The 8824-nt window shown below is 39.1% G+C and overlaps 1 protein-coding gene across 1 annotated transcript; it reads left to right on the top strand.

The window, feature by feature from the left end:
* Window positions 1-950: 950 nt before the first annotated feature.
* RDM1 (RAD52 motif containing 1) lies at window positions 951-8809 on the top strand. Its single transcript, XM_016139818.2, has 7 exons — window positions 951-1066; window positions 1414-1593; window positions 3433-3555; window positions 3941-4109; window positions 5004-5102; window positions 6866-6948; window positions 8398-8809. Exons 1-7 carry the CDS (start codon window positions 971-973, stop codon window positions 8497-8499), a joined length of 852 nt encoding a protein of 283 aa, XP_015995304.1. The 5' UTR covers window positions 951-970; the 3' UTR covers window positions 8500-8809.
* Window positions 8810-8824: the final 15 nt, after the last annotated feature.

Raw genomic sequence — 8824 nt, 5'->3', positions numbered from 1 at the left:
ATAAAACAATTTTTAGCATCAGAATTGCAGGGAGGTCATACTTGTAGATAATAAAATAGAATAGATTTCGTTTTATGAAAAAAAAAATTAAAATCCCGATTGTAGTGTCTTTTTCTCATTTTGCCAAGGACAGATGAAAACTTCATTACAGCCCAGTTGATTGTTGTTTAGGAACCCCAGGAGACCTGTTTTGTAAGGTTCCTTCTGGCTCTGACATTCTAGGATTAAAGTAGGGATTTTTAGGACCAACTTTCCCGCTCAGTGAGGTACTCACAAAATAGCCCAGTATCAGGAAGCCTAGAACATTCCTTCTCAGGAACCATGTGCTCCAATGTTAGTGCCCTACTAAGGCCAACTATTTGATTTTTCCAAAATTTTCTCTCCACCTCACGTTGCTTCCCAATTTCCACATCATCTGACCTCAAAGGCACACACATTCACAATTTACCAGTATCATGTAGGAAAATTAAGGAATTTTAAAAAAGATATTCGTGCTAGATTGTTAATGGCTTAATGAGTTATACCTTGATTTACATATTTAATACTCACGAAAACGTTTAAGTCAAAGGATTGCATCTTTAGTGGTCATTTCTCACACAGAGGCATCCATCACACAGTCAGGAAACCTGAATTTTTAAGTTCAGTAGGTAATGCTATCTACAACTCTAATCATCTCTAGGAGTGAAGATGAAGCCAGCTGCTATAAAAATGTCCCTACCCTTCGATCCTTGGGACTCTACCCTTAAAATACACTTGAACAGAGAAACTCAAAACTCTACCACAGCGGAGTGGTGCGGCTGTAGGAGGGGCACTGGAGGCTGAGACTGGTCTGAGTGGGCGGGGCGAGGTAGACGTCCGATGTCGAGCTGGCCCCGCCCCTCGCACGAGTCACTTTGAAAAAAGCGCGGGTGCGCCTTGCGCAGGCGCAGTGCCACTTGAACCTCAGCCGCGCACGCGCAGTGACGGTAGGATGGCGGAGTTGGTACCTTTTGCGGTTCCTATTGAGAGTGACAAAACTTTGCTGGTTTGGGAGCTGAGCTCCGGACCCACGGCCGAGGACTTGCACGTGAGCTGGTCCAGGGTGGAGGGAAGGATGGAAGCCGCCTCTCAGTGACTGCGAGTCTGAGAGTCCGTCCTTAGTACTTTACCCGCCTTGCCTTCGCTGAGAGGGATCTTAGTTTTAGAGGGGACCTCAGCAGTAACTCGCCCCAACAGATAACTCTCAATAGCTAGCAGATGTTGCTTCTAATACTTCTGAATGTTAAGCCGTCAGAGGAAAACTTGTTCATGAAATGAGAAGCGTTTTGAGTTGCACCCTCTCCACGGTGGCCTTAGGGAATAGGAGGGAATGAGAAATTTTGTTTTCTGGGTGTAATATTTCATGCACTTACTTGGTGTGGGACCACCCCACAGCATTCTCTGTTCACAGTGTTCTCCCAGTTTGGCCTTCTGTATTCAGTCCGAGTCTTCCCAAACGCTGCAGTGGCCCGTCCTGGTTTCTATGCCATCATCAAGTTTTATTCAGCCAGGGCTGCCCACACAGCCCAAATAGCGTGCGACCAGAAGCACCTTTTTCAGAAATCTCCAGTGAAGGTGAGTCCAAGTATAGAATAACTAGTTCCATCAGAATGAAGTGCTGAATTCAGTAATAATAGGCTAGCATTTTTACAGCACTCTAGTTTATAGAATGCTTTCAGTTGCATTGCTACACCAGTCTCCTAATTTTTTTTAGATGCAGAAACTGGAACTCAGGATGGTTAAGGGACTTACTTAAGGTTCGTGACAGTAAATGAAGAAGCTAGAAGTCAAACCTAAACTTACTAATGTTAAGCCCCATGCCATATTATGCTGCCCCTTCATTTAAGAAATCTTCATGAGAAGTCTTGCTTATATTTACTTTTATGTGGACTGAAAATAGGTGAGTTTGACAGGATCTTTAGTCAGTTGTAACATAACAGATGCTTCCTTCTCCTCCTCCTCATCACTCAAGCTGCCTATTCAGAACTCTTTTCACTTCCCTCAAAATGGTTAAAACTTCTTTAATACATTGTAGAAATCTTATTCCATATTAACGTGCCATCCAATTTTACTTTCCCAGAGCCCCAGACTTGTATTTTATTATGTGCCTAAATTCAACCATCATTCCTTTTTCAAGGACCGTTTTAATTCCGATGAATAAGTAAGTGAGGCTTAGATTTCCCAAACTTTTTGCTTTATAATCGTATGTCTTCGTGAGCTTCTCTGATTGGTTTCTTGTTCTGGCTTTTTACTGACTTTGCTGCCTATTCTTACCTATATTCCTTTCCTTGTTGATTTAACCTTCATCAAATCTGAGAACTCTCCTCATTGTGACTCCAGGTGTACTACCTTGACTTCTGTATGCCCTGTTATTGAAATAATTACTTGTCAGTCGTTCTTTAATTTGCAGACTATGACCTGCTTATAGCCTGTGACCATTTCACGTAGGCATTCAGATATTACAGGTGGTACTGAAAAAAATTAGGAAAAAATTACTTGGTATCAGTGAGTAATGAGTTTTTTCTCTCTCATTGGACATTAATGCCATTTCATAAGCTTTAGGCTTTGAGATTTTTACAGCATAAAGCCCGCCACTGGTAGAGTGGTAAAGGAAATGGTCTACAAATCAATATATAGTTGAGGGGAGAGGGCATTCATTTTCAATTTCTTTCCTTAATGCAGAGCCTTGAGTTACTACCCCCAACTCCCGTTGTCTAGTTTAATTATGTGTTTTTTATACTTTGGCAGGTACATATGATTCCTGTCTTTTTTGCCTTTTATAAATACAGAAATAGATGAACACCTTAAAATCAAGGAAAGGCCTAAGGCATCTGAGAGGGTTTTTTTCTTTGTTTGTTTTTGTTTTTGTTTTCAGTATCATGAAGGAAAATGGTTGCTGACAAGAAGTATGGCAAGGTTACCCAAGGTGGCAGCTGTCTACTGTCCAGGGGTTAGAGAGCTTCTGAAGCTTCCTAGTTGTCCAGAACAGCTCTACTATGATTTACCATACAGACTAGCTTCCCCATAGCACTCAGCACTTAAAAATCTATCTTCATTTCTCCTTCCTAGTAGGCAGCTTAATTTGGAAGGAGTAATTTCATTTTCTTATTTGCTCATTCTTTCATTCACTTAATCAACAGACCATTTGCTTGTGCAGGGCTTTCTAAGTTTCTTTTATCATCACTTTCACCACCAGAGGTCAGGGAAATCTTCCAGTTAATCAAGGGCTCTGGAAATGATGCAGAAAAGTACTGTGACTTAAAAATAATAAATAATAACTAATTTACAGTTTACTATGAACTAGTAGTTTACTATCAACTATTCTATGAAATTGGTATTGGTAAATCTCAGGTGTATTCAAAATAAGTCTTTGCGGCAGGTTGTTATATTTTTAGGTCTATCTCATGTCTTTAGGTTCGTCTTGGCACCAGACATAAGGCAGTTAAACATGAGGCCCTTGCCCTAAACAGCTCCCGATGCCAAGAATTGGCAAATTACTACTTTGGTTTCAATGGATGGTCAAAAAGGATCATAAAGGTAAACTTCGTAGATTTTCTTTGACTAACTAGACTCCTTTCAACATTGAAATCCTAGACTTTAGAGTGAAGAATAGAACTGTGTTGTGGGGAGGAGATGTGAGAGGCCTTTAAGTGGAAGTATCTGAATATTGGCCTGTCACCCAGAATTAATAATTTCATAGACTTGGGTGGTAGTGTTCATAATTTTCTCAAATGTTTGCATGGTATATAATAAAGTAGTTATCTCTATAGTAATAATAATAATTCATTTGCAAATCTCGCTTGATTTTGATGCTCAACTGATACCTGGGATTGCTGGAATTTAGCTTTTATTTCTAATCACAAAACATTTTGAAGTCTTCATTGAGATCCTAGGGAGGACCTTTAATTCACAATCCTTACAGCTTCAGGCTCTTTCTGACCTTGAAGAAAGGGAAAACGAAGATATCGTAGCACCACTTCAGAAGCAAAGCCTGAAGTTCTTCTGTGCTTTAGAGGTGATATTGCCGTCCTATGAGTGCAGGAGTCCTGGAGTTGGCATGGCCGAAGAGTCTTTGGATAAGCTAGAGGAAGGTCTGTTTCCAGTGGGTGGGGGGAATCTCTTTTATTTTCCTTTCTATCTAAAACTCATCTTTTCAGATATATCATCAAAATCTCCTCTTGCTAAACTAAAGCCCTGGGTAGTTTTCTGCCTTACAATACAGGTTTTTAGGCAATACCTGACAAAACCTTTAGCTTTAAAATTTTAGATCTGACTTCTTGCTGAGCTGCTTAGGAGAGGGAAAATTATGTTTGTTCCACTTGTGGTTAAGAACCTGCTTTGTTCTAAAATAGCCCTTGAAATACAGATATCACATAGCCTTCAGTTATTCTAGCAAAATAAACTCTAATGTAATGTTCAGTCCTTTGCTTCCTATATAAGGGCTTGAGGAGAAAAAGAGTCAAATGTAGATACTTAGAAAGTGCCCTTTCCGATGGGTACTGAGTTTTTCCCTACAATCCATAGCACTCAGGCTTAGAGTTTTAAGGCAGGGCAAGGCTGTTAGTGGATGGAGTAAATTAGGCTCCAATGGGTGATGCTCAGGGAGAGGCCAGATCACCTGTACTACCACCAACCCTTTCTCACTGTGTGATTCCAACCCCTGATGCACAGGAAAGTAGAGTCTCTAGGAGTATACCTTCAACTTGTTCATTTGAAATCTGTGAGTGATGTGAGATTTGTGCCACGTTCTTGGCTTGCATCTTCCTTCCAGTACTTCAGGAACTTCTGGAATAGATGGGAGCAGTAAAAAGTACTTTGCCAGGATGTATTTAAAATAGAGCCATTCAACCATGCCCTTGTATTGTGCCTACCCTTACTCTCAAAGACAGTAAGCTAGAAATCATGGATGCATTTTTAAACGTAGCATAAAAATCAATTATCATTCGGATACACATTTTAAATCTATTTGTTTTGATTGGATTTAGGGCCATTATCATTTCTTATGAAAAGGAAGATGACCCAGAAACTTGCTATTCAGAAGGCTATCTCAGATGCATTCCAGAAACTGTTGATTGTGGTTTTAGGTAAGACTTTCTTGATTGTCCAAGTACTTCAGTTTCAATGAGCAAATAAACTCATTTCGAAAAGTTAATTGGATGAAAATGATGGTTATCCAAAACACTTCATATTCTTTATTCACTGCTTTCACAGCAGTGGTCTCAAATTTGTGCTTATGGCATTTGTGAGAAAAATGACAGAAAATTTTATTGTTTCCAGTTTACAGATGTAGAATGACATGCCTCCTTTCACACAGTGTTTAGTCCAGTTCTTTCTCACTTGTTTTCCTCAAATAACATTTTATTCAACAACATTTCATTATAATGTTGATAAGATGCCATGGGAACTTAACTCGTTTATACCGGTTAGCCTATCATAAAATCAGTTTCTTATACATTGTTTTGCCACTGAAGTGAGGAATTACTATATAGTGATTGTAAGTTTGGGACACCTGTATTTGAGTCCTAACTTTGTCTCTTAGATTGTTTTATACAATTTTAGGTTTTATAGTCACAGATATTTGAAGGTATTTAATACTCTAAGCTGCCATTTTATCTGTAAAATAGGGTTAGTAATTCAGCTTACCTCATAGGGGATATTGTAAGAGTAAATGGGACGATGAATGTAAAAAGCTTAGAATTACTCCTGGAACATGGTAAACAGACAAAATATGTTAACTGTTATCATTGTTGTTTTCCTTTTGGAGAATTTATTAGATTATGTTTTTGGAATCAATTCAGTTTTTTTTTTTGTTTCTGGCAGTGACATATTGGATGAATATGATTCTTAAATAATAATCAGCTATGTTTTTGTGAGCCTTGAAAGTTGTCATGCTATTGAATAGTGTTGAGTTCTAAAGTAGTGTTTCCTGTTGAGTTCTACAGTAGTGTGAATGCTACAGGCTGTGCCCAGAGAAAACTTTATGATTAGTAAAGAGTCCCCAAACAGAATGGCTTCTCCGCTTCACAGCCCTGCAGGCTTAGAGACTGAGAAACCTAGCTTAAGTTGTTGACACCTTATTTGCTTGTAAGAGTTGACTCAGGATAGGTTTCTGCCTTTTGGCATATGAGCCCTTCTGGTGAAGGTTGACTTCCCTGGTCATCATATAGAATCTTATTCAGCTGTCAACCCTGAGTAAGAACAACCTTTAAGAACCAAACTAAATGTCTGGGTTGTTTACCTCTCCCTAATATGTTAAGGTATCCCTTGAACACCTTAGATAAAAAAGCCTTGTGGCTCTAGTTTGCCTTGAAGGAAGTTGTATTGTCTATAAGGTATCTCCCTCTCTTTTTTTTCTCTCTCTCTCTCCCCTTCCCCTCACTCTCCTGTCTCTCTTCTCTCTCTCTATTGTAGCTAGTAGAATTTTGGTTCCCAGGGAGTAGACATTTACCTTGCTTCTAATATGATTTACCTACTATCATCCAATAGTCTCTGTCCCAGGTTTGAACTCACTTTGCCCCCTACTGAATGCGTTACTATTTAGTCATATTATAATTGAACATTTTTGTTTCCGCAGTTTTTACTTCCTATGTCATTATTCCTTAGTTCCTATGTCTAAGGTCATAAAGTTTTTTGAACCAAATGGAGTTGATACTTCAGATTTATTTTTTCATGAATAGGCGCGATAAAAAAAAAAAACACTAAATTGTGAGATGAGGGAACTTCTAGGAAAATGCTCTTTTTTGATTTTAGAAATCAAAAGAATGTATAATTACTGGGTGCTACCATTATATACAGGAAATTTTAGAATAAGAAAATTCTGAATTGATCCATGTTAACTTTATTTCAGAAAGTGGTAAAATAGCTGTGGTGTATAAACCCTGTGAAGAGATCACGGATGCCAAGACTGAAGAACTACAGGATATAATTCAAGTATGTGGAGAAAAAGCTCAAGGGTTACATAGCCAATATAGCCATAATTCAAACAACCAGCAGGGTTTGGAAGACTGGCATACACAGTCAGCTCTGTCATCCATAGGGAATGTGGAACTCTGAAACTCTTTTTGAGTGCAAGGAATTTCTAGGGCTTTTCTTGAGGTCCTGGCCCTTGGCATTAACCCCTTATTTGAAACAGAGCAGGCTTGAGGGCCAGAGTACTCTACAGTTGTGGACATAGGAGAGGAGAGAGGCAGGCTATTTAGAACTCTCCTGAAACAGGATCCCAGGGAGTTTGGAAAAATATAACCATGACTATAAGTGTGATTATGCTACAGCATTTGAAAACTAGTATGCTTTTTAATTAAGGTGTATTACCCAGCTCTCAGCACCTCATATATATTTAGTATGAAATATTTTGCTGAAGAACCTTTCTATAAATCAATTATATGGATACCCTGAATTAGGGATTAAATTGCCAACGTAATTTCTATAAGAACATACTAATTTACTACATATAGGATGTTTTTAAAAAGGGAGAGAGCAAAAAATCTTTCATGTCGTTGAGAACTTAATTTGGGAATATATTTCTGATTATTTAACTCACCCCAAAGTTGTGAGGTTTGTTTTAAAGGGAAAAAAAGCAGAGAAGGAAAAGGTGGTTATGTTCTGAAAAAGTATTTGAAGTTTTTCTCTCTGCAAAATATTTATTTTAATCCAATTAAATCAAACCATTCAAGGAAAATTCAAACTTCTCCAAGTTTGGATTTTAAGAAGTCTAACTTCCTGTGAAATGTGCAAGGGATTCAATATTGACGCTAAAGATTTCAGAAACCTGATTATATGGTTATAACAACAGATCAATTCCTAAATGAGGCCAATTTTGGAATCAGTTCCACTTAAAAGCCATTACTATGTGTTAGACACTGGGAATAAGACACAGTCCCTTTGTCCTTGGAATTCACATGCTAGATGTCACGCCAGACAATAAACAAGGACTAAAATAAAATAGATTATAAAAAAGGCTGTGAAGGAAGCAAATTGGCTGTCAGTTACAGTACTTCAAGAAAATTATTTAACATGGTGGCTTTAACATCCTAAGTGTCTTTTCCATGCGTGCACATAGGATAGATCTCTGAAAAGTTGAATTGTTACTTTTCTAGATTAATGGCTATGTTGAACCAAGGTGGGTTGAGGGACATTTTCCCATGCTATTGTGAAGGGCTATTTTCACTTGGTTTCAGACCTCTTTCCCAGAATGAATTGCTCACCCTCCCTTCTATAGAAATTTTGGATTCATCTCTGATTCAGTGGTAGTCCCTATCTAATAGAGATGAATTAATAATCACACATGGATACTGAGAATTTAGAGGAAATGGTAACATTTAAAAACTAACTGTAAAATGGTGTTCCCTCCCACCACCCTAACTGGTGTTCATTTTGTAGGTCGGCTACTTTTCTTGGAAGCAGTATGGCCAAGGGGAGGAAGAATGTCTCTCAGATTTCAGCTTAGAGGAGGAAGAGTTCAGATTGTCAGAACTGGACTAACAGCACTTCTGAATTTCCTGGGATGCAAGTGCCCTGTGGCTTCCTTGAGAAACTCCGCACTACCCCCACAAAACGCTCACCTCATTTAAGCCCCCCCCCCATTCCCCTACCCCTAGGCTGCTGGAGTCCAGGGCCACCCAGGTGTGCAGCCTAAATCCTGCCTCACTGTGAGAGAGTGGGGGGGGCCCCAGTGGGAGGTAGTTGTCGCCTCTGAAAATGGAGGCTCGGACCTTGGTGATCTGAGGGAAAGCCTTGCTCTTGCGCAGACTTTCTCCGCCCCGCCCGAGCCTAATAAAGATGGCGTAAATAATAGTGTCGTAAATAA

This window comes from Rousettus aegyptiacus, unplaced genomic scaffold (assembly GCF_014176215.1).
Source record: "Rousettus aegyptiacus isolate mRouAeg1 unplaced genomic scaffold, mRouAeg1.p scaffold_m13_p_6, whole genome shotgun sequence".
Taxonomy (NCBI): domain Eukaryota; kingdom Metazoa; phylum Chordata; class Mammalia; order Chiroptera; family Pteropodidae; genus Rousettus; species Rousettus aegyptiacus.
This window is presented reverse-complemented; position numbering and strand designations above follow the sequence as displayed.

Bases quoted from the DNA above. Each gene is read 5' to 3' on its own strand.
- RDM1 (XM_016139818.2), top strand. From the start codon at position 971: ATGGCGGAGTTGGTACCTTTTGCGGTTCCTATTGAGAGTGACAAAACT. The intron at 1,067-1,413 runs GTGAGCTGGTCC...ACCACCCCACAG, and splicing joins CCACGGCCGAGGACTTGCAC to CATTCTCTGTTCACAGTGTT. The intron at 4,110-5,003 runs GTCTGTTTCCAG...GATTGGATTTAG, and splicing joins TTTGGATAAGCTAGAGGAAG to GGCCATTATCATTTCTTATG.